General features: G+C 40.3%; 1 protein-coding gene across 1 annotated transcript in view; it reads left to right on the plus strand.

The window, feature by feature from the left end:
* The window catches only part of MYRIP (myosin VIIA and Rab interacting protein), a 216041-nt gene that overhangs the window by 176953 nt on the left and 12244 nt on the right, over positions 1-26844 (plus strand). The window contains exons 9-11 of the mRNA XM_054991980.1: positions 8575-8752; positions 11815-12470; positions 18128-18367. Of these exons, the coding sequence (XP_054847955.1) occupies positions 8575-8752; positions 11815-12470; positions 18128-18367 (1074 nt within the window). The remainder of the gene's footprint in view (positions 1-8574; positions 8753-11814; positions 12471-18127; positions 18368-26844) is intronic.

A 26844-nucleotide genomic window follows, 5' to 3' on the forward strand; every position in this document is an offset into this window, starting at 1 on the left:
CAGCCGCCTTGCCCCTGCCCAGATCAGGGAGGGGGGGCAATGCCTGGTCTGCCACCCTCCCCTCCCCTGGTGCCATCAGTGTGCTGCAAAGAGGGCAATGCCCAACCTGGCCGCCCTGCCCTTTCTAGTGCCCATTGTATTTTTTCCCACTATGGGCTTTGTTCCTAGTCAAATATAAGAGAGAATCTTGTGAGAAGAAATGAGCTACCTGCATAAAAGCAGTACTTAGCTGTAACCAGCTTGTTTATAAACTATTTATTTGTTCCACGCATTTATTTCCTACTGGTAAAAATCCATTAGAGATTTTTCATGACTCTTTTTTAGTCTGCAAATAAGTATATGTTGAGCTTGTTACAAGGACTTTATTAGCATATGAAATTTGAGCTATATTCTTCAGTTGTCTCAACATACCCTTCTTCTAATAACTCCGATATAGGAAACTAATATAGCATAAGAATTTGTGTTGAATAATAGGCTCATTTACATTAATGGGCATTTTAATGCCTTTGGCTGTGCAACTGAAACAAATATAAAACAAAGCTTGCATTCAATAAACTTCACAAATTTGCATACTGAGTTGCAGCATGAATATTTGTAAATGGGAAGTGATATTTCAGTTTTATGTGCAAACTTCAGAAGCAGTCTCAGCTCTGCTTGACTTTTACATAATCAGTTTGAACCACTGTAGGATAAAATGTGACAACATAATGGTATAAAATATATTACAAACTATAACAATGAACTTCAAAACTGATCTAGTTGTTCTAATGTCTAACATTGCTGTAAAAGATTTAGTAGATAATTTTTTTAAAAAGCTGCACTGTGCTTTGCAACTGTTAAACAGTTGTCTGAATCTTGCCTTCAGATCTCTGCTCTTAGGTAGACTTTGGGCTTCGACCTTGTCTGCTAATGCAAGAGGGAAGAGGGGAGTCTCATGGGAGTGCCTTCCAGCCTGCATGGCTTTTTGTCAGTCCGTCCCATGATCTCTGTAATAGCCCTTCTGGTGGTGAAAGGGGCCTCTCTTCCTTTTTTCTCTTGCAAATGCTGGTAAGACCCAATCCATTGCCATTAAAGGCTCACGGCTGCCATAGGGGAACTAGAAAGTAATTCTGGGGCCTGAGTAGCTCGGTGGCCAATCTCACTCACGTTGCTTTTGTGTAAGAACAAGTGAGCAACCAGCCTGATGTCTCCTGGTCTGGTGATAGCGTCCATCTCGGTGCTTCAGCAATAGATAGAAGCCTCCCCAGAATCCTTCCATCACTCACTTTATCCTTTGCTCAACTTGCCGTATCTGGTTAAACAAAGGGTTAAAATGAGAAAATGCTTTTTTCCTTCCAACATTGCCCGGGGGCGGGGGGGGGGACGGGGACGACAGCGTGTTTCTGTCATAGTTTACACAACCTTTTTTCCTTCATTTTCATTGTTTCCATCTTAATTCTGTTTTTCTTTGGGGGTTCTTTAAATGTATTGGGGAAGTTCCATGCGGGGACCCTGCATATACTGGCCACTGTGAAAGAGGACAGACAGTATTTCCCCACCTCTCTGTAGCATGGAGGGATGAGGAGGACAGGCACTGCCTTCCTGCTTCCTTGCAGGTGGGCACCTGGGGCACTCAAAGTCCTCCAGCCAGCCCTGGTTGCAACCATGTATTAGTTTCCAGCTTTTGTTTTTGCCTGTTCGTACTAGCAGAATGGGCAGCTGTATTCAGATAGTGAAATCAAAGGGAGGCTGATGAGAGAGACTCCCTTTACCTTCTCTGCACTATGGGGCTACTACCCTACCTTTCAGGACTGCTGTAAAGATTACCTATATAAAACATTTGTACATTGCCAACAATACCACCAGCCAAATACTGAAGAAACTGTGCATGTCAAAAGTCACCACGTGACAAACCCCCGTCATACTTTACTCACATTTGATTTGCCTTCTCTGAACAAGAGAACGCATTGCCAGCTGAAACCACCTGTTTTGGCTTCACCTTATTTCTGTGTGGCAGTTTTCAGAAAAAAGTTTTATTGACTTAACACTGTGATCCTGAGCAGAGTTACACCCTTCTAAGCCCTCTGATAGGAATGGGCTTGGGGGAGTGTTTCTTTATGGTTGCACTGGAAGGGAGGGAGTCTGCTTTATGACAGTTTTGGAGAATCCCTGTGTTTTAATAAGGGGACTCATGAGTTAGCTTACACTGCCACCTGCTGAGATAGTTGTTTACTACAGTAAACAAATTAATCAAAGAAAGAAAATGGTCTGCAAAAATTATTTCATTTAGGTTAGGAGAGATTTCAGTTGCCTTTAAACTTGTTCTTGTTACCAATTCAGAAAATCTATGCCTTGCTGAACACATTAAATGTAAATATAAATGCAGCTGTTCCAAAACTGCAGAGAACTGGTTAGTATTGAAGTATTGCTGCAGATTTACCAGTTCCCTTTTTTGGCAAACACAGCCTCTAATATCTGGTTTCTAATAGAGAAGTATAGACACATTGTGATTTACATGGCATGACTATCAGTCCTTATAATTTAGATTCCAGATTTATGCATTCATTTATTTTTCAATTAAAAACCTATATGACCCAATCGGGTCTTAAAATGGCTTATAATCAACTGTGAGAAAAATTAATATGAATTTAAAACACAAGTTGCCCATATAGAATATCAGTAAAAATACCTGGAGCGTGGATATTCTGCAGTTCATGTGCGGTCTTCCTGTGCAGTCCCACATGGGACTGCACACACGCAGGCCTGCCGACTCCGGAGATTTTTATAACTCAAAACCACTAGGGGGCAAAGATGCCTAAGAAGAATTTTGACTTTTGCTCAGTGCTTCCTGTATGCTGTTCTGCTAATGTCTTAAGACATATGTTGCACTTCTTCTGAGTGAAGAAGACATTGTTGCTTAGAAATAGAGGCAAGTATATAATCCTCCTGTGATGGTGTTTCTGCAGTCTTTAGACACAGTCCTGTGCACTCCTGTGTAAGAAACATTAAGATTCTTAATTTTTCTCAAAACACAGAATCCTGGTAGAATAACATCTTACAGGTTCTAGACTCTGCTTAAGATTTTCTATTAGACTTGGTATTGGGCTGTGTAAAATGTCTCTGAAAAAAATTACTAACATTATTAGTACACTGCTGCTGGAGAAGCAAATTAATGCAATTGCAAAAAAAGATTTCTTCCAACTCAGTAGAAAAGAAAGAAAGATGAGAGGTGGTGGTGGGCAGAGATTGGTAACCCTACTCTGCCCTCTACAGGCTGAGTTTGCTACTGAAATATTGGGAACCTAAACACAGCAGTAGAACAGGTTACTGAGCAACTGAGTAGAACTCTGTCTGTATATCTTACCGCCCCCCCCCCCACTATGTTAAAAGGTCTTATTTTTTAATCAAAGATGAAAACTCAAATAGAGGGCAGGGGTATTGCTAAGACAGTCAAGCCTCCATACATTAGGCTATGATCTGCACAGATGCAAATTTTAGATTCGAGTGATAATGCCTGCTCTTCTATACATAAAAGCCGAGCCGTATTGGCAACAACTCACCTCATCCTGGCGCAGGTGCACTTTGGTCACCTGGAACCCTGGATAGGGTTTCCAGGCGACCGCCAGTGGCGGGCAAACTCCCAGGGATTTGCCTCCTCACCAACCAATCAGCCAGCAATCGGTGGGAGGTGGCAAGCTCCTGGAGTTTGCCCACCACTGGCAGGCACCTCAGGAACACGCACCATGCGTGTGCTCCCAGCAGGAACGGCATCAAAATCATCAAATCATTATTTTATATTTCATGTAAAAAGTCTATTAGGGGTTTCTATTAATCTACGAATGAACTTACTGACTTCTTTCTAATCAGTGAAGTAAGTTTTGCCATGATTGCAAGTTTGCCATCATTGCTTTATCAATCAATCCTCCATTACAGGCAGTATTGGACTCTTCCAGTTTTTTGCATATAATAGTCTTGCTGCCGCTGACTTTTTTCTGAGTATCCATCATTCCCAATAAGAAGGTCTCTGGTTGCAATTGTATTTTAATGTTTAAAATCTTATGAATTGATAATTGTAAGGGTTTTTGCTTTCTTACATGTCTACCACATATGGTCCTTCATGTTGAGCACATCTCCTGCATAAGTTCAATGAACGCTTATACATTCTAACCAATTTCTCAAGGGTCATATACCAATAGTACATCATCTTATACAAATTGTCCTTAAGAGTGGACCTTAATGTAAATTTCAACCCTTTTAACCACATATTTCCCTTTGTTCCATTAATATACCATATCCAAAGTTTTTAGCCCATTTAATTATATATTCTTTCACTTGCTCGTGCTCTGTCTCAAATTTCAACACAAATTTATATACTTTGGCAATAACATATTCATCATCTGTGCATAAATCTGCATCAAATGCAGTCTTAAATTGTTCTGCTTTTAGCAGAATTAACAGGCAGACTCCGGGGAGTTCCTCAAGAGCAGGGTCCTAGTGCCACTTAATCACAAATACTACAAGTATGTTTCAAGGGTTTTTAAATGAATTTTTGAAATGTATTGTACGTGATGGCCCCACTCTGCAAACAATGCAGAACTGAATTATTCAAATAGCTTTCTGCAAACAATGCAAAACCGAATTATTCACAAAAGCTTTTGTATTGTAGGGAGGGGCTCTCAGATGCTTCGCTAATGAGTTAAGAACCATAGACTTCACCACTATGTTGCCTTACATACAACTTGTTGTCTTAAATATGTGCTTCTATGAGCTACTTGTGCCTCATGTGGTCTAATGTTAGCCATAGAATTGCTTATGTTCTGTTTCTTACTAATGCTATGTCTTTGTAAAATTATGTTTATTTACCCTATGGCATTGTTTATGGAAAGGTCCTGAAATTGACTGTACTAATCTCACGCTGTGTAATTCATCTTGAATCTCCGTGAGAAAGGCGGACTATAAATGACATAAATAAAATAATAAATAAATAAAATGGATTAAGCAAAGAGGAGTTTGATCCAGCTAGCACTTAGAGTGAACAGTGTTAAGAGGAAAGACTGGTCTCAGTGATAAAGCACATGCCGTGTGCATGCATAAGTAGCCAGCTTTAGTCCCTGGCATGTCCAGTGAAGAATTTCAGGTGTACAAAAAGACTTTCCACTGCCTGAAACCCTGATGAGTATCTATCAATCTTTTAAACAATCCTGGGCTAGATGGACCAATAGTCTATTACAGGGGTGGGCAAATTGCGGCCCGCGGGCCACATGTGGCCCGCTACAGAGTTTTTTGTGGCCCGCCAAGACAGTAGAAAAGTGTGATAGGGTACATTTGTCTCATTAAATGTGCTTGCAGCTATAGATGATATGAAATTAGCACAATAAATAAATTGAATAAAACTACCACTATTTAATTTAATTTATATTTATTGATTTTTATGATACAATTTATACCTTTTCTGAAATACAAAGTTAACTAATGAATGCAATCATTTTAAAAGGTGCGGCCCTCTGCTAACCTCCGCTCCCACAAAGTGGCCCCCGAGCCAAAACAATTGCCCACCCCTGGTCTATTATTTTAAGACAGCTTGATATGTTATGTGGTTCCATAAGGATTATTATGGAGTAAATATCTCACTTCATATTTACAAAATTGTGTAAACTCACAAAGGCACAAATGACTATGTGTAAGTTTTCCTATCTCATTTACCCGTGTTGATTAAAATTGTTATAAAGTGGCCAGGATGCTTGAAGCAACTGTTTTTGTTGATAGTTTTCAATAATTGCAAGGATTCGAGAAAATCAATAGGATATAATTTCCCATGACAAGCCAATCATCATGTGAATGAGGGCTTCAGATGGGTTGCCTGAGCTATATGGAAATAATTACCCGTTTAGGGAAAGCTACCACACTTAAAGTTTTCATGTGAACATGTCTTGGGAATAATTAAACCTCTTCAGGTGACTGCAAAAGAGTACCCTCAGAAGTCATATGTAGTGGCTTTTTAAGAGGCCTGAATGCTAAAGAAGCAATTCAAATTAAATTGCCTTGCTAGCAAATACAGCAGTCCATCATTTTTTCTTCCCTTATTGTACATGATTGTACTCTCCTTTTATATCTACAGCTTTTTGATTTGGTAGTATTTCCACCAATAATTTTAAGCGTTAATAATTTCAGTTATCCTCCTAGCTATCAGAACAAAACAACATTTCATTATTTAGCCTATAACCCCAAGCTAAAATGGTCAGCAATGAGAAACAGCCTAACAAGAGCTTTTTCAGGATGCTGTCGGCATCAGCACATTTAAATCTCTCTGGGAAATGGTGCAAATGGAACTGTGGAGAGAGGGAGTTACATGGATTGTTTTGGCAGGACAATGTTAAACTTTTTCTGAACATCTCAAATTCAAAGGCTGATATATTAATATTGGAATAGTAGTTCCTTTCTTTTAGTTTTGTATTACTTCCTTCCTCCTTTGAGAGCTAGATGTCTAATTTGTACGTGACTTGTAACATGCAAGAAAAGGAGACTATAGATAGAACATAAGGAATAGGAAGAGCAGGCTGATAGGTGATTGGAATTAATTTACATGTTCAGAAGAATCACGTGGAATAGTCTCCTTTTGGAGTCTACTGTGTCAGACTGGAAGGTTGTGTGCACAGCAGAAACTCCATGCACACAGAATCTAGCTAGTATACCACCCTTGCTTCAAAGAACTCCGAATTTTGTATATGATTCTCCTTTCCCCCATTTTTATCTTCACAACAGCCCTGTGAAGTAGATGAGGCTGAGAGAGAGTGACTAGTCCAATGTCACTCAGTTAGCATTCATAGTATAACAGAGATTTGAACCTGGATCTCCCAGATTCTAATCCAGAATTCTAAATACAACACCACGTGGACTCTGAAAACCCATTAATTACATAATATTCTCAAATTCCAGAGGGCTAGCAGTTGTCTGTAGCAGCAAAACTAACAACCTTGTGGAACTCTGAAGATGACCACAAGCTTTTGTGGGCCCGTGCCATATTGTTAAGATACAGAGTTCTCGAGTATTTTTCTGTAACTATTTAATGTCTGCCATGGCTGGATAAAATATAGTTGTCACAGTACAAAGAAAGTGATGTCTGGATGTAGTTCTGATAGCATATACAAGGAGGTAATATTACAGATCTTTTCATAATCCCATTCTAAACGTTTATTGTCAATTAATTGGAAGGTAATGTTGAGTTAATATATGTCACTTCTTTTTTATTATTTATTTATTTATTCTATTCGATTTATACCCCTCCCTCCCCACAGATGGGCTCAGGGTGGCTTAAAAAATGTTTTTTTAAAACATTCATCCAGACAGAGCTTTCTGGGATCAAGAGGTGGCTGGCTTAAGTCAGTTCCTCATTTAATTCATTCTTTCCCAACTTAATGCTTCCCTGTTTTATACCAAGTGGCTGAGACATCTGGACAGCGCTGCTCTCTTGGGTGTCCAGAGCTTTGAAGTGCCCACTGTCAAATGAAGAAACATAAAGTAATGTGTTAGGATCCCACAGAGAATTTTCATGGCTGGGAGACGGCCAATTATCACCAGTCTTCCCCCTCCCACTGCAGACCTGTGACTTCCCCCCATGCTGTTCCTGGGGGCTCCTCCCCTCAGCAGCATTTCAGGAGATATTGGGTGCTGCAGAAGGAGGGGGAGACGTGGAAGGCTAAAGACAGAAACCTCTTCCATCCACAGAAATCTCTAAGCCTTATTTAGGAAGGCTTAAAATAATTTCATACACATCCAAATGAAACATAAAGTAGCATTTTAAGAAAAACTGGGATTTAACACCGTAGACCAGGGCATAGAAGGAAAGTACAATTATCTGAAGACTGTTCTCAGATTCTGTCTCGACAGAAATTGACAAGAAGGTGAGTTCATGAAGCCAGGCACACAAGAGGAAGAGAGCCCTTTGCGACAATGTTTTCTGTTTTTTAAAGGGAAGTTTTCTTTAAGAAGAAAATGTGTTGCAGTCCCTTTTTGCTAAGTCCTTAGCAGTGAGTAAATGCAGAATAATTAAACAGTGAGAAGTTCCAAAGAAGGGAAAGAGGATTTAGCATTTTTAACCACTGTTGTCAATGCACATGTCTAATGGAAGCTTTCAGGATGACTTTAAAAGGAAATCAACAGAAACATAAGAATCATATAAATATACAAAGAGGAACAAAGAATAGCCTAGGATAGAATTCCCCACCCTTTTGATTTCGTACGGGTAAGTTAGAATAGCCATCACAGACTTGTTTTTGTTATTTGGAAGTATGTAAGTAAAAGGATGAGCACACAACTGTACGCTGTGCATTTAGAATATTATAAAAAGGGGGATTGTCAATGTGTTTTGCGGATAATAATAATCTTTCATTGACTGACTTAATAGTACATAGAATGTCCTGTTCTGTATAAACGGATAACAGAATCACACGCTGAAACCAAACTAGAGAGATTCTGTTCTTGTCCATTTAAAAGAAAAACTATACTTTTTTCAATATCAGAATGTTACTCTTGAAGGTAATCAACATTTCCATTCACTGGCTTTAACTAAAGCTTTTTGAAAAATTCTTTTGACAGAGGTCTCACTCTGCATTCTCGTTGACAAACGAAGATGCATCAGGCAGAGATCCGGACCTGAAATCTTCTGTGGCAGAAAGTCTCTGGAGGCAACCAAAAGGCTCAATCAGAAAACAAAAAGAGCACAGCATATCTGCACTACCCAGCTGGAAGAGTGTGGATCAATTAAATGAACCAAGTAAAGAATTACAATACTTAACATAATTGTTCTGTATGAAAATAGGTGTTGTGTTATTTAATTGGACTGCTGGAAAAGCAACTTTTACTGGGCCAATATTCTATGACGAACAATAAATCACAAGTTAATTAAACTTAACTGGTTTTGAATTTTCAGCTTAAAATGCCCACCTATCTTTAGTAAGGAAGAAATGTTTCTGGGGGAAATCATGATTCAGTATAAATTTGGACCAATCTCTGCTTGGTTGGAAGTGTTTGCACATATAGTGACAGACAAGTCATGAAAATAATGATCCCAGTAAGGGATCACACATCACAGACATGCACCTTACTCAGACTAAGTCTAAGTCTAAATTGTTTGCCAGTTCTCATTATTGATCTTTAGTATCTAGAACAAGAGAAAATCATGCAAGCAGCATTTGTTGGTTTACAAGATTCCTTGGGATATATACTTTCCCCCCATGCCCCTTAGCTGGGTCGGAGCAGCTCTGTCTAAATAATAATAGATGTTTTAATATATTGAGAAGGTAATTTGTGTACATATTTCATGTGTGGAATAAGCAATAACAAGTCAAGTGCTGATTGCTTCAGAAAATTCACAGTGTGATTCTACGCATCTTTACTCAGAAGTAAGTTCCATTTCATTCAGTGGGCTTATTTCCAGGTAAGTATTAATAAGATGGCCACCTTAGAGTACAATCCTTAGCAGAGTTGCACCCTTCTAAGTCCATTGAAGTCAGTGGGTTTAGGAGGATATGAATCTGTTTGGGATTTCACTGTTATCATTGAAAAGCTCTCGACTTGTTCAGCATGGAGAAATGGTGTTCCTAGAATACTTTTCAGTGTCTGAATAAAGCAGCTATTTGGAGTATACCTAGATCGTGTTTATTTAAATAAATACATAACCAAAAATAAGAATCTGGCCAATCTCCTCATTCCCATTTTGTTGGCATTTTTCCCTATAGTAATGTTTCTGCTCCACAAGAAAATGTTTCCAGAAAACAATTGTGGCTTTAAAAAATGTATATTTGCTCCATAATTATATGCTATGGTGAGCAAAAAAACCAGGGCAAATGAAATACATTACCTTGAACTTCGGAAATGTGTGGTAGTAAAATATCTGGGAACCCATCTTTTTATCTTCCAAAACATAAAATGATAGATTTAATTCATTGTGCATGAAAGGTAATTTAATACTTTAACACACAAACGTTCCAGTTTAACCTGTATTTTCAAGGTCTCATAGAAGTCAGTTTTGAAGTCAGTAAAATTTCTTTACTTGTGATCTTGTGGAATTGCAGCCCAAAGTGTCAATTATATCAGTGAATAATACTAAATATAGTATTTTCTTGTATTTGCTAAAAAGGGCATGTATATTCTATATACAGTGAAAATCACATGTGATCCCACAAAAATGTTCTAAGCAGGCTTCTACACAAGGATTACTTCTGGATTTATTTATTTTATTTAAAACATTTTTATGCTGCCTTTTTGCCCAGGTAGGGTCCCCAAGGTGACAAACATGAAAACACTTGAACATTAAAATAGCATTTTAAATAATATATATAATAATTCAATATAAACATATAAGCACACAACACCAAAACCAAGGAGAAGGATCAATAAGAGTTTACTGGGAGTTTGCTAAACGAAATTAAAAAGTCTTCACCTGCTGGCAGAAGACAACGATAGAGGAGGACAGATGAATCTCCATGGAGAGGAAATTCCAAAGTTTTGGCACTATGGTCGAGAATGCTATTTCTCAGGTTGCCCCATCCAGCCTCAGATGATGCAGGCTGTCAAACCAGGACTTCCAAAGATGACCAGAGTGGACAAGTAGGTTCATATGGAAGAAGGAAGGCCTTAAGGTGTACTGGCCCCAAGCTGTGTAGGTCAATACCAGCACCTTGAATTGAGCCTAGACACAAATTGGGAGCCAGTATAGATGGAACAACACTAGAGTGATACAGTCCCTACAACCCACTCCAGTCAACACTCTGGCCAAAGCATTCTGTACCAAATGTAGCTTTCAGACAGTCTTCAAGGGCAACCCCATGTAGAATGCATTGCAGTAATCTAACCCTGATGTTATCATGGCATACAGCACAGTGGCAAGATCAGGAGCTGCAGATGCAAATTGGATTGGAACCTCATGCAGTACCTAATAGATGGTTAGTGCTGTCATCTGTGATAGGCCTGCAAAGACAGGTGCATATAGGAAAGTGTATGTAATAACAACAACAATAACATTCGATTTATATACCTTTTAGGACAACTTAATGCCCACTCAGAGTGGTTTACAAAGTATGTTGTTATTATCCCCACAAAAATCACCCTGTGAGGTAGGTGGGGCTGAGAGAGCTGTGACTGACCCAAGGTCAGCTGGCTTCAAGTGGACGAGTGGGGAATCATACCTGACTCTCCAGATTAGAGTCCTGCTGCTCTTAACCACTACACCAAACTGGCTTATGTCAGCGTATGCACCAGTCAAACACAGATACACATATTTGCAGATGGACACAGAATAAAGAGAGCTGATGCAGGTTCTTTGGATGTAAAAATGGACCACAACTTTATTTAATACTGGGGATCTGCAATATGCATAATAATTAACCAAATAACCCTTGATATGGTGTGGGTGATAGCTAAAGAAAAAGCAGAGGAGTAGGGCCTCCTCTGTATAAGCATCCTGGGTGAGTCCATAATATTTTCAAGCCAGTGTGCTCTCATCACCAGTATAAACCTCTACTGATAGATATAACTTAATATAAAACCTGCTTATCTCCACTGGCCTCCAGACTTTTTATACCTGAAGGTACAGTATAAACTCACTGTGTCAAAACCTGTAAAGTCCTTTTCTTGTTACACCATTGTGACACAGATTACAAACGTCTCATGAATGTTATTGTTTCCTTACAACATATGTGACAGAAAAAAGTCAATTCCTTATTAAAATCCTTTTTTCTGTAATTGAGAAATATGTTGGCCCTGAGTATGGCTATGAGTTTAAGGTAGTAATAAAACATAAAATAATGGCATACTCTTTTTCTCGTATCTTCATAGCTCCTCCACCTATGTTACAAAGCACAGACGGAAACTGGGTAGCCTTACAAAATGTCACTTTGCCTCGTCCTCGAATGATTGCCAAGCCAAAGAGCCAAGTATTCAGAGTCTTGGAGAGCGAATCCAGCGTCGTGTCTGTTTATGATGAGATGGGATCTGATAGTGAAGATGACTATGACTGGAATGTGGCTTTGAACAAGTTACGGCAAAGGCCCAAGCAGCCGACCAAAGAACTGGATCATGCAGATCCTCACGGCAACTCTGAATGGGCTTACAACAGTGACCTGCACCAGCCTGTGACCTCCCCTTCATCTGGGCTGTTTACCAACACTGAGACAATGTGCTCCGATTCTGAAACATCCTCTGTCGGCTCTTCGAGAGATGCTGGAGGATCTAGCCATCTTCCCTGGATACAAAGGAGAACTTGTTGGGATAAGCCCAGAGAAGAAAAAGCACAATTACACAGAGAGCTAGATGTAAATTTCAATCCACAGGCTACCAGTTTAGACTATTCAGACAGCAGTGAAAGTGAGGAGGCCTATTATGACTTAGAAAAGAGATCGAGGAGGTGGAAAAAAGGCAAGGTTCTCTCCGAGGACTTATGCAATGGCAAAAATCGTTCCAAAACCCACAAGAACAATTTGAGCACAAGTCAGGTAATTAAGGTTTAAGTCATACAATGTGCTGCTTGCAGAATAAAATCACCATAGTGCTCTGAGCACAGTCACCAGTGGGACACTGTACTCAATCTTCCTCACCCACATTAATGATATTATTACAGTTGTGTCGGCATTGAAAAATTGCATTGAATTAGCTGTACAAATGTGGTAAAGTTCTTTATAACAGAGTTTGGCAACATCTTGGATGCATAAAGTACAAGGCTTCCATACCGGCACAGTATTTTTGGCAGTCCTCATCCATATATTTCCTGATCATGGGTCTCTTGTAGATGCTGCTTTGTATTTACATCTATAGCAGGGTGTCAGATGTATAGCAGGCAGTCAGATCATATAGAAATGACTCAGACTGCCATGTTTATTTTAAATGTGCAGTGTGCAATAAAATTTAGCAGTATGTGGATAAAAATATAGATGTGGGTTACTGGCACATAGAAGATTCAGGTGTACGGCAAAAAGCCTGGTACATAGCAAAGCTGTGTTGAAAATCGCCTTAATTTGCCATCTCTCCCAAAGAGACAGAAGTCTAATGTGCATATATATGTTAAAACAGCCTTACAACTATTTACTGATCTGCTTCCATTTTCAGTTAGATAACTTCTGCACCATTACTTATCCCATTACCTACCATTCATTGTACATAGCTGGCACTGAGATTAGTTCACTGCTATTATATCAGTTGACCAGGAAAAATGCAATGAGAGAATAGGTGTGTGTGTTATGTGCTGCCAAGTTGCCTCCAACCTATGGCGGCCCTATGAATAAAAGACCTCCAAAGCATCCTATGATGAACAGACTTGCTTAGATCTTGCAAACTGGAGGATGTTGTTTTTATTGAGTCAAGCCATCTTGTTTTAGGTGTTCCTCTTTTCCTATGCTTTCCTAGCATTATTGACTTTTCCAGAGAATCTTGTCTTCTCATAATGTAATCAAAGTACAATAACTTCAGTTTTGTCATTTTAGCTTCTAGGGAGAATTCAGGCTTGATTTGATCTAGTACCCACTTATTTGTCTTTTTGGCTGTCCATGGTAACCGCAGAACTCCAGCACCACATTTCAAATGGATCAGTTTTCTTCCTGTCAGCTTTCTTCACTGTCCAACTTTTACAGGAAGCAACATTGATTTGTTTATTTACTTAATGTACAGCTCAGCTTTCTATTTCAGACTCATGGCGGATTACAGAATAAAAAACAGTGCAGTCAGACGCTATAAGACATTCAGTGAACAATGCATTAGGACTAGGATAACTGAATTATAAGACAATGCAAAAAAGAATCTGTTTGTAAACTTTATAGAAAGTGGAATTACAAAGGCAGAAGACAATGCAGTAGAAGCAAGATGTTATCTACAATGATTGTTGCAGTAGGCAACAATCCTTTATTTTGTTTTCTTTTCATTCACTATAGTGGAAAATGTAAAATCAGTTCCCTTAGATCTGTGAGTCCAAGAAGTAACAGATTACAATGTGACCACCTTATCAAGACATACAGCTGTCTTTCTGACAACAGCCCAGTAGCCCTTGAGACAGCCTGATGTGACTAGCCATTTCCTCCCTTCTGCCTTCCTTCATTGTAACTTTTCAGCCATAAAGAAACAGTGGGCATCTGAAACTAGCAGAGGCATTGCCCAGAGCTGCTTGCCACTCCAGTCTTCAGCTGGGGTTAATTGACTACATGTTGATCTGAACAATTGAAAAGCTGTTTTTAAGTTGCATGTCACTTTCAAATTATCTGTTCCTAACACAGAAGGTTGTCTAGAATACTCAAATCAAATTGTGTAAAATTAAAATAAACTCGAACAGGTAACAAGCTGGTGTGAAAACATAGATTTTGTGCTTGGAATAGTCTGTTTCTTTTTGCAACAAAGTTGTGTTTTTGTCCATTGCACGAGACTTCATCTGTCCAAAGGAAGAGGTTAGTATTAGGGGCTCAGCTCACATATTACAGGAAGTCTTTTCCTAAGTAAGGGACAGTACCGGGACAGTCTACCAGCATTATTGCTAATGTAAGATTTGATTCACTTGTCTCCAGTAGGTGGTGCTTGTGGTTAATTTACCATACTAGAAAAAGACTGGGATTAGAAATCCCAACCTCTTGAGTTTGTCTCACTGCATGGTGCACGTTGGCAAATGTTTCATACATAGCTGAAAGCATTTATCTTAGCGCTTCTCTCAAGGTTCTCATACATATGAATATGGGTGCAGACTGGAATAAAAGATATTTTTGAGTTGAATATTAACTTTGGTGTGGAAATTATTTTAGCTTGGACTAGGTGCAAGTATACTTATTCAATGTACTTTGAACCCCAAACAAAGATGTACTCCTTCAAGTAATGAGTGAAAAATTACATACCATTTCCTGGGGTATAATTTTCTTTTATTCTTAATTTATTAAATACTTATTTGCTCATTGCAAGGGATTATATAACTCCCAGCAGAATTCATTTTAATGGGGTTATAATTGTTATAAACAAAAAATTTTTTGATACCTTAAAGACTAAGAGATTTATTGTAACGTAAATAATTGCTAAATGAATGCTTGCTGAGTTAGAATATATCAATAAATATAATTTATTAACCAGGGCTTAAATTGAGACTGTGAACTCACTATGGGTCTTAAATTTGTTTAACCTAATGAGGGAGAATATGTAATCACCAATGATGGCTGTTGTGTGCCACAACTGATTTATCTATCTGTGACCATACTCCCCACCCCACCCCCGTTTCATTCACTACCATTCCTCCAAGGGGCCCAGGGTGTGTACAAAGGAGCCACCCCCGCCTCCTACAAATAGGAAGGATAGGGAAAAACATCTGCTACAAAAGCTATTATGGAAACTGGGTGTCACATGCTAAAGTGTTTCCATCTTCTAATGTGGTTTGTACCACCCGCACCAACTCTCTTACTCTTTTAAGACCACAGTTGCAGCTGCAGGCAGACACAGAATGCTGTCCAAGTACTGGGCCCTGCTGCATCCTAGAAAACCTTCCATTTGGTCTTGTTAGGAATTAGGGAAATTTTGGGGAGGCCAGCAGGTTGCCAGCTCGAGATTGGAAAATTTCTGGGGATGGCAGGGTTTGAGGAGGGGAGCATAATTCCATAGAGCACCCTCCAAAGCAGCCATTTTCTCCGAGGGAACTCATCTTTCACCTGGAGAGCAGTTGTAATTCCAGGAGATCTCCAAGCTGTTTCCTTGGTGGAGAGGATGACTTCAAGTCCTAGCTCTTTTCCTTTTAGATACTAAGCAGTGCACTGACATTTAAATAGTTGTTGGCTACAGTGCATCTGTGTTGGCCTGCCAGAAATATGAGGGAGCACACGCAGTCATATTGGGATGGAAGGGACAGGCACTCTAACAGAACCAAGAGAAACATAAAATTAAGGCTGCAATATTGTGTACAATGTCTTGCAAGTAAGCCCCACTGACCTCTGTGGATTTTGTTTACAAGTAAACATTTATAGAAGCAGGATGTAGCTGCCTGACTGAGGGAGGAAAATCAACAGGAAAAATAAACACAATGGAAGAATTAAGAGGGAGATAGAAGAGAAGAGGACACAAACATTTCCTGGCATTGGTTTAGGTAGATAGAGGGGAAGCTCTGAGTGGAGATATTTTACATGGGTAGATAGTTGGGTAGACTGTCTCTGGTCTATTACCCTCTTTTAGCAAGGAGCTAGAATGGACAGTGTCAGGTTGTGAAGGGGTAGGGGGAAGCTGAGCCTCTCTAGGAATTCAGAATCTGTAACTTTAACCCTTCATTGGATTAGAATGTATAGCAAGTGCTGCCTTGCCTGGGCTAGGCTAGCTTCAGCAGGAGCGCACTGTAACTTTCCAGTCACATGATGGTTTAAAATTAAAGATTCTGAATTCCTAGAGAGATTCCTAGAGGTCCCTGAAATCTGATCATGCCAGCAGCTTCCTTGCTGTTACATGAGAACAAAATGAGGCAGGTCCCTGCTAAGCTTTCTACCTGTCCCCAAATCCAATGGCATCCAAGTCCCATGTTTATGACCATTGCTGACAGTGCCCCTTTGATATGCCAACCCCAAACAGTTGCTTGGGGGGTATAGTCAGAGAAATAGTCATCACAAATGAATGCCATGATCAGATAAGCTAATTATGTCTCTATTTCTACTTGTGCCTTTCTCTATTCATTTCACAACCTTTTCTTTCATTTGTTCAGTTTGCTAGGAAAGCACAAACCAGTCCCTGCTATTTGATTTAGTGGTTTGGGCACTGAAAAACTAATTTCCCCCAATAGTCTAGACAAACTTCCTCTGGCCCCTAGAGCACATAATCATGGGAGTCTGCAAAGTGCAATAGCCCCTTGGATGAGGGTTGTTTGCTGAAGAATGTGTGAGTGTTCATTTCCTGGCCTTGCAAGAGTGAAGATGGATCCACTCAGAGGTCCAGAGAGGCCAAGGCCAGTTTCAGTGTCTGAAGGCCCCAGCTGTAGTAATAATGATACTTGTAGTTGTAGTTAGTGTTGCCCGGTCCCTTCGATCCCCTGGACCGCTAGTTCCTACCTAGCTCTTCCATGGTGGTTCCTCCTCAAGAGTTCAGCACCCACGCACTCCCAGCTGGTGCGATGACATCACTTCTGGGAGTGACATCATCACACGGGGCAAAGGGTGTCCTGGGCACCCTTTGACCTGTGCTGTAATCGTCCCAAGCAGCTGAATTGCCCCACTGGGGGGTATGATTTAGCCCAAAACGGGCCTGCTGCGGCACCGCGCTGCTAGAGGCATGCCACGCCACCCGAGGGGGCGCCCTGGGAAGTACACCCCTCCCACTGGCCAGGTAAGTGGGGGCGGAGGTGGGAAAATGGGAGCAGAGGATCTCCCGCCCCGGACGGGGAATGGCATCCCTAGTTGATGTAGTTGTAACTAAAGGCACCAAGGAAAAGACAGAGAATTTGAATATCTTGGTCTGATACAGATGTGCATAAAAAAAATGGTAAAACTTAGCAAATGCTAGAAAATTAACAATTGTCTTAATTTGAGGCCTACTTTTAGCTTGAGGCCCAGGCCAAATGGCCCTCTGTCCCCTCCCCTGCCTGGCTCTGATCCTGTTGCTTTCAGTGTTGTCTTGTTATAATGTGGCTAATAAGCAGCAGAGATGGGTTGTCATGACTTGTGAGGCCATCTCTACCATTTTTTATTTTTAAAATATTTCATTTTTCACTTATTGAACACTGGTTTAAATGGCCTTTGGAGAAAGCAGGAAAGAAAAGTGTGTGAAATAAGGAAAAGTTGTTTCCCATTCTGGGCCTTGAAGGAGTCTAAATGTTATGCACTGTACAAAATGAGTGTGGCACATCTCAAAGAAATATACAGCATGCAGACGATCCTGTTCTGCCACGAAGAACTGACTATGTAAGATATCACATGGAGCTTAAAAGCTGAGGTGTGAGATCAAAAGTGGAGTTGAATCCTCCAGGGACTGGTTTTGTATTGAACACCCGCTACTCAGAAATGAAAACCCATTTCTTCTTAAGAATTTATTTAGCGTTCATCAAGGTGTCATCTCCCATGCTGTAAAAAAGGATTGTGAACAGATTTTGTAAATATAGCTTTGATTTTCTGTTCTTTGAGATGTATTTGCTGTCTTTTCTTTTTCCCCCCTGCTCTTTAAGGCATCTGATGATTTATCAGAAACTGACATAAGCAGTGAAGACCAAAACCATCAAACCAATGCAGACTCTATGGAAGAAAAGCTCAAGTCGAGATTATTTGAACTAGTTGCTAAAATGGGTGATAATAAGGAGTCCTCTTCAGAGGAGCAGATGTTAGAACCAAGAACAGAATCTGAGACCCAGAAATCGCATTTGTCTTCAGAAGAGAGTGGCCGGTGCGTTCAGGAGGAGCTAAAGAAGGTAGGTAGTGCCTGCTGGCTGAATGGCTGGCATGCAAAATGCTTGAGCCATTTCCCAAAGGATGATTCCTATCATGAAAATAAGGGAGTAGATGTATTACTGGATGCTATAGTACGTGTACAATCAAAAGTATATTGCCAGTCTCTCCACTACAATTCTTCCTCGTCCTGGCAATCTGTATGTAGTGTCCATATGCACTATTAGTTTCCACCACCACAATCATCACACACACACAACTGCCAGGAACACGGAATAGCAGCATTCAGACACAGTGTAATGGTGCTAGCCCACGGTATTTGTAATTGTTACATGTTATGGCTGGTAAAAGAATGGTAACTATAGGCAGGCTGTGTTTGGTGAGACCCAAAAACTCAAGGGGGGGGTTGAGAATAATCGTATTTGGTTAATTATCTTAATTAAAAGCTTTTCTTAAATCTTTTTAAAGATTTGAAAAAATAACAAGTTCCTTTCCTAGTTCAGGCCAACAGTCTGCATACTCCATGTCCTGTTGTATTTACTGTTCCGGAAGCTTCAAAAATAAGAATCTAATGAGGCAGACAAGCTAATGTTTGAATTTCTCTTCTGCAAGTTTTTGTAAGCCTGGACCAGCCTAGCCCTGTGAATTGCCTCCCATCTTATGGCAAGGCATATTGTTGTTGTTGTTTGTTGTTGTTGTTAGTCTGCCTTTCTCATTGAGATTCTGGGCAGATTACACAGTGCAAGTGAATATAATATCATCAACAACTAGGACATCCACTCAGCAAAATACCGTATGATCTGCAGTTCATTCAATGAGCCAATACAATAGGGTCTGGTAGCAGAAAACTTGTAAACAAGCATAAAGCATATGCAACTTTATGTGGAGAAAGTCCCTTTTTGTGTGTTTTAAAATTTCTTACTAGTTTCATTGGGTCCATTTTAGTATTATTCAGCAACAGAACAATTATACCCCATTTGCTTTTTCCATACTTCTTGTACATTTGCATACCTTTTACCTTGCTTGTCTTCTAAGATGGAGACTATAAATCATTTTTCACCTCTCCTTTGTATACTTCTATGTTTCCAAAACTTGTATTAATCAAAAATTAGAACAATAACATTTTAACAAGGTTTTCTTCACTATGTAGTGCATTTACCAGCATGTATGTTACTACAGTGCACTGCATGAAACTACATTTTCTTATATTGTATATAATCTGGACACAAGCCAAGGTTGTTGATTTCAGCCAAGTTCCAGCTGAAATCATACGTGAAGATTTTCCTTAGAATCCGTAATATAAGATTTGTTTTGTGTGAATGCTCTTTCTCTTGCTTGATAAAAATGGCTGACATTAAGTTCAAATTCCATCTTTAGAAGAAGGTTCAATACATTTTATGTATCAACTGAATGTCCATTACAATCTGCAATAAATGGCAAACGATTGTGAAGATCCAGGCTTTGTTTATACTGCAGAATATGCCCGTTTCCATTTTTCTGGAATGCATGCAGTTGTTTCCTTTTCCAAATATGTAAGTTTAATGTTATAATTTGTGCAATCATACAACACCATTTATTCTCAAACCCTTCAATCGTGAAAACTTCTGAGTCGTTTATGGATAGACTTTAGAAGTGTGCGGTTCATTTTTTTGAGAGTTATACTGCTGTAAGTAATGACTATGTTTTATCTGTAGGACTACAAGCTTTGATGGATTAATTGGTGTGATTAAGCAACTGATCATTAATTTTAGCTTCTTATTTAACACTTATTTAACCAATGGAAGGTGGGGTGGGTGGATGGATGGATGGACATACAGATTTTTTTCATTCATGCATATCCCACACACATACAATATTCTTCCTCTTCCTTGCACTAGACTATTTAAAAACAAGAAACATGAATTAAAGGGTGGGATTACTATTGTTTCTTTAACAACAGTAAAAACCACACACAAGTACAGTAAATAATGTTGAAATTGATGTCTTTTTATGTCTGGATTGTTTATAATACTGATTGGTCTTGAACTTTTAGTTAGAAACCATTTTGATGTGTTATAATAATAAAGCAAAATTCTATTTCCCATTGATGAGGAAAGGTGGTAATTCCTTCTAACAATGAATGGTGGCTTTTGTTTACTAAATGATAAGAGAAGTGGTCCATGAATCCTTAAAAGTGTAGCTTCTTTGAGATCAAATACATTTTTGTATGACTCACTTTGTTGAGCAGATGATAAATCTATGCCAACAGTTTTGGTGAGAGCATTTGTTTATATTAATGAAATAAGTATTTCTTAGCACAGCTAGTGAGTCAACTTGGGCCCTTTCACTTAAATTCCATATATCTCAAAGAGAGAGGCAATGGGAGGAAAGCCAACAATGAGGTGGCAAAGACCAATTTAGTTAGCCTCACTCATGTGTTTATGATAGTCACATACATTATCTCATCATATTGTACCATAGGAAAGGCAGCTCCAGTGGTGCTCTCTATATGAATTAATGCAAAGGTGGCCTTATGGTATGTGCAGCTGAGTGTCTGATTGTAGGCATTAACTATCTTTACTGTAACATTTATGTGTGCCTTCGGTCTTCCCTTCATTCCATAGTTATTTCTGAGTGACGTCTCTCCATCATATAACTGCTCTCTCTCTCTTCTCTACCTTTCCACTTAACTGCTATCCAACTGTCTAGGAAAAACAAAAGGCTTTTGATCTCCATCTTAAACTTCAGTTTTTAACCTCAGCACTACAGCAGGTGAGATGGGTCCATCTTCTCTGCATTTCTGTCATCTCTTCTTGCATTACTGAGCTTTGTTCCATTTAATCGTTATTTTTGCATTTGCTCACTGTCTTATGTTCTACAACAGTTAACTATGACTTTAAAAAATCATATAACTTTTTTAAAAAGAGTAACAACTTAAATTTGTTTTTCTACTTGCTCTTGATTTGTTTAACTAAAACCCAATGGAACCAGGGGGAGGGGGGATTGTTTACATTTGCATTATATGGGTTGGAGACGTCGATCAAATGCAGAAAGAGGGAAGATTTTTGCCAATTTTCCCCTCAGTGGTCAGCCTCCCATTTCCCCCAAACATGCTGTGACTGGAGGTCCCCTATCCCGCAGAAGTAGCGATGAGCACGAAACGAACCATGGAACAAAATTCCAGACAGAACGGCTGGTTCGTAGTCAAAGAAACAGCGTTCTGTGGGGCCGTGTTTTTACAAAACAAATGACTTTTTCCTACTGTTCCGTTGCCCGGTTCGAGAAGCCAGGCACTTTGGCACCATTCAATCCATCGCCCAGGCAATGGTGGCAGTCCTTTGGTTGCCCCCAATCTGAGGCCTCCATGCTTCATTGGCAGCTGTCCCTGCCAACTGGAGAGCTCCCATTCTGACCCATCCAGCCAGGAAAAGGTGGGGAGGGTTAGAATCTCTAAGGCAACTGAGACGATGGGCCTTCAGTAGCCATGGTAACACCAATCTCTTCCTCACAAACCATGTTAGGCAGGTCTTTCTGTCAACCAGAGCACTCCTGGGTTGCTCAATTTGAGCTTTTTACATAAAAAGAGAAAGCTCTGTGGGTATTGGATGTTGGGAAGGTCAGTTTGTAGCCCCTCAAAATAGCTGCCAGCAGACACTCCAGTTTTTACTGCTGTGAAGAGAAGATGAAAGGAAGGGGGGCCCAGGGATCATGCCTTTCCCAGGGTTCAATTTCTCTGAAACTTGGGGGGGTCTTTAGAGGACAGCGAGGACTAGCTCCCCTGCAAATTTGGTGGGTTTTGGACATTGAGAAGGTCAGTTGGTAGCCCCTCAAAGTAGCTGCCAGCAGACACTCCAGTTTTTACTACTGTGAAGAGAAAATGATAGTAAGGGGGGAGACCCATGGATCATGCCTTTCCCGGGGTTCAATCACTCTGAAACTTGGGGGGGGGGTCTTTAGAGAACAGTGAAGACTAGCTCCCCTGCATATTTGGTGGGTTTTGCTTGCAAAATGCCACCCCTATCCAAATTAAAAGCAAAACAGTTTGCGTGTAAGCCAATCTAAGGGCAGAAAGAGGAGAGGGACGCAGAAGCTGCTCAAAATCAACGCTCTGCAATGGCAACTCGCTGATTATGACTATGGACATTTGCAACCGCGACTACACCAGTTACCCAACACATGCACGGACTGGGGCTACAGGACACGTATTCATCAGGAGTGAAATGGACATGGGCAGGAAGGAAGCGACATGATTCTAGACACTCGCATGACCTCTTGTAATTTATCTCGTTTAGTTTGGCTGTAAGTGTGAAGGGGCCCATTCTGGGCTCCCTTGAACTGGGAACGGGTTTGCAAACCTGCTCAAGTTTGGCAAAGTTCGTGGTTCATGTTCCGCGAAACTGAACGAACCATGAACCACACAGTTCATTTTTTCCCCAGTTCATGCCCATGTCTACTCAGGAGCATCACTTCAAGGGTCATTTTGTACTGCAACAGGAGGGGGAAGATAGAGATGTCAAATTCTACTGACAGAAATCTTTCCATCAGTGGAGATTTTTGGTGGGGTCCAATTCTATATCTGTACAGTCTGTGTAGACATTTTATCCAGCCCTTCCTCCAAAGAACATTATATTGTTCTTCCCTTCATTGTGTTCTCACAATAACTCTGTGAGGTAGTGTAGGCTCAGAGAAAGCAAGTGACCCAAAGTTACCCAATGAGTTTCATGGCTGAGTTGATTTTTGAACCTGTATCTCCCAATCTCAGTCTAGCATGCTAAACATGACACCACACTGGTTCTCACACTGGTATACTATTGATCATCAGACTTTTCTGTCTTCCTGATGATAAAAGTGAGCCATAGTTCCACTTCTCCTCTTCCTTCTTTTATACTATGACGGCATTTGTTGGAGTCTTTAGATTTTTCAGTACCAGATGTCATAAATTATCTTTCACTGTTAAAGGGAGTTAAACTCATTATGGTAATACAGAGTGTGATTTTAGAGCCAATGTTTAGTACTACACCTCAGTATGATAGATGTGCCATATTTGCAAAGCAAACTCCACAGTAGACTCTGCTGCCTATCATTCTTTTCTGACATGGGAGTTGGGTTAGGGTAGTAATAACTGCAGTGGCAAACTCTGCCCCCAGTCTATGCTTGTTTGTTGGATCACCTTACAGGGCCTATGAGGATACAAGAATGTGTATCCAGCTGCCCCCATGCAATAAGGAACCCTGGGTTCTAGATGGGCATTCCAATGAACACGTGTAGTTGGGGGCAGACCTTGGGGACACAATCCCACTCCCCCCCCACATTCATTTATTCCCCCCAGATTCTTTACTCTGGAATTGCCTGCTTCTGGCCAACCTGTGTTGATAGCAGGTATTTCTGTGACATAGCTGCATGCGGGAATAATTCAGTCACCCCTGATACAGGGATTAAGTAAGGTTTCCCATCCTCTGAGAGCCTATCCTTTGTTTTTCTGAATGACTCATTGTGCTGGGCTGGCCTCCTCCCAGTCAATGATAGTGGTCAACTCCTCTGAGGATAAGTAATTCTTTTGTATAGACCACAAAAGTAAATTTTTGTAACTGTTCGAGTGAAGTGTGCATCCAGTTTGCAGGAAAGTGTGGCAGCTATCAAACATTTAGAAAACATAGCCCTAAAGATACATTTATAAACTTCCTGAGTACAGCCCAGCAAAGTGAGTTGCAATCAAGTCCCTTTTATGTCAACGGGGCTTAAATTTATCACAACCAAATCTCATTCAGATGCTTCCAGTTGTAATCAACGTTTACGGGATTGTTTCCATTATATTTAATTGTGTAGTTTTCTGTTGGTTCATATTGTCATCTTCAGGAGAGTAAATGTCAGAAACTAGCTGGTGCAACCAATAATATTAGGATCTGAGCAATGCAGTCGGAATTGAATTGTGTAGCTTCAAGACCAGTGAGTCAATGCACAACCTGTTACTAACCCTCAGATGAAGATCACAGATACTGATTGAAGAGTAGCCACGTTTCTATGCGCATGATGAAGCACCTTAAGAATGGAACTTGTAATGTTTGCATGGTGATTAAGGAAATGGTCAATACTGCTAGGGGCCATTAGAAAGAAGAAAGACTTTTATATACTCATTTTGTGTGCCTGATGTTGATTTGATGTTTCCACTGTGACAGCATGGATCACTTTATAAATCACTGTTTAATTCAGAGTCCAAGGATACTACTATTGCTAAGCCATGACCAAAAATTTAAAAATAAGGGAATGGTCCAATCAAAGTTAAACACCTTGAAGTCCCATCGATTTGATGGGATTAATGGGACATAAAAGAGCTTTGCCACTGAACCCATGGGACATATAAGTTGCTAACATTTCTACCTGGGTCTCAGAATTATAAACCAGGTATTTTAAAAGCCAGACAAAATTGGTGATCAAAGTTATCTTTATGAGAGACATCACTATGTAGTTCACACATATCTTTATACTGTGCTTCTCCAAAATCTGCTTGAGGTGACTAATATAACAAAAATAAACAAATATGAGTTTTAAAATAGGTAAAATAATTAGTAAATGACTGCAAAGGGTAAACCATCCCCATCTATGTGTTAAAACAGCAGCCAATGAAATCAGCATTCCACAATTAAATCAGCATTCCACCATTAAGAAAATCTTTCCCTGGTCACCATCTACCTCATTTCCATGGGAGAGGAGGTAATACTTGAGATAAAGGCTGTAGCTAGTGAGCTGGACAGAATGGCAGGAGGTGTTCCTTCATATATCCCAGTTATCACCCAAAGAGCACCAGAGTGGGGATTCAAACCTGGGTCTTCTAGATCCTAATATGACATTCTAACAACCATAGCATGCTGGCTTTCATGGGGTGGCTGCTGTTGAACAATAGCAAAGAGCCACCCCTTGGATGCATGTCGGATGGTATCAAATCACTTTGTGGTTTCTGCTGAGTCTAGCTCTGATGAGTCTTCTGTGATGCATGTCAGATGGTATCAAATCACTTTGTGGTTTTTGCTGAGCCTAGCTCTGACGAGTCTTCTGTCAAAAGTCAAAAACAGTTCTGGAAATGGCCTTGCTCTTCCCCCTGTCTTTTACTGACAGAAACCAATGCTTGAAGGCTGACAATACTGTTTTGATTGCCTAGCAATGACTCCTGGAGGCATTCATTTATTAAAGCTGCAGGTGCTTCTTCTATTATTGTGGGGGGTTAGCCCCTCAATTTTTTAAAAAAACTAGTTACCAATAAAGATGGACATGAACTGGGGAAATGGCAGTTTGTTGGAGTTCATGGTTCGTCATGTTTCACGAATCACAAACTGGCATGTAATTGTCCGGTTTGTGAACCAGTTTGTTTGGTTTGTGAACAGTCACTTGTGGGGCAGCAGGTCTGCAGAAAGCCTCTCCCCCCACCCCCCGCCATTGCCTAGGAAACAGATTGATCAGCACCAGACTGTCTGCAGTGACAAACCAAAAAACAAACCAAATGAACCAGGCTAAAAATCATAGCAGTTTGTCGCAGGTCGTCAGAAATGCCCTTCAACAAACTGCCAGTTCGCGAACCAAAAAAAGGCCTGATTCATGATGAACATTGGTTCGTATTTCGGTTCGTGCCTATGTCTAGTTACTGACTGATGAGTTGCTAATTAGCAGGGATCATTTCGTAGAAAAAGAGCTGGAGGAACTCATTAGCATAACTCATTAGCATATGCCACACACCCTGACATCACCTATCCTGGCTGTTTTGGACCCAATCCTGGCCATTCAGGGCCGAAATTGGGCCCAAAATGGCAAAAGGGGGCTGAAAATGGCTGAAAAGGGGCCCAAAATGGTCAGGATCAGGCTGCTGCTGAGTGATCCACCACCCGTCAGAGGCCTGATCCTGGCTATTTTGGCCACAATCCAGGCTGAAACGGGCCCAAAATGGCCGAGAGTCAGGTGGGCAGGGCCACCTGACATGTGACCTCTTTGGGGAACTGCCGGAACTGCGTTCCTGCGTGTTCCCCCTCAAAATGAGCCCTGCTAATTAGTGATGTTAGTTCTTACCTAGAAACAATCTTTAGAAGCACAGCACGGCATGCAACAGCATCTCCATGGCTGGTAGTGCAAGTATAACACTCTTCATAGAGGAATGGCACCATCCTCCCATCCAGTTACCTCTATTATTGTATCATGGCTGGCCTCTTCTGTTCACCTGTGGTCGTAATCTTTTACCTGTGACAGGCAAAATTACAATCCTGGTGGCTTGTCCTTTACACAGGCAATAAAACTGTTACTATTCCTTTGTAACTGATGATACTAAGTTGTGCATATGAGCTCTAAATATTTCACATCAATTTGTCAACTCCTTTTATAAAGGCATGTAGCAAGCCATTAAGATCTAGGGCTTAATAAATAGCTCCAAGGTGCTAACTGGTTTATGGAAGAAGAAAAAAAGAATACAGCAAAGTGTACACTTCTTGGAAGCAGGAAACATTGTCAATACGGATATACTTTGATGTAATCTTATATC

Source organism: Eublepharis macularius, chromosome 11, assembly GCF_028583425.1.
Source record: "Eublepharis macularius isolate TG4126 chromosome 11, MPM_Emac_v1.0, whole genome shotgun sequence".
Taxonomy (NCBI): domain Eukaryota; kingdom Metazoa; phylum Chordata; class Lepidosauria; order Squamata; family Eublepharidae; genus Eublepharis; species Eublepharis macularius.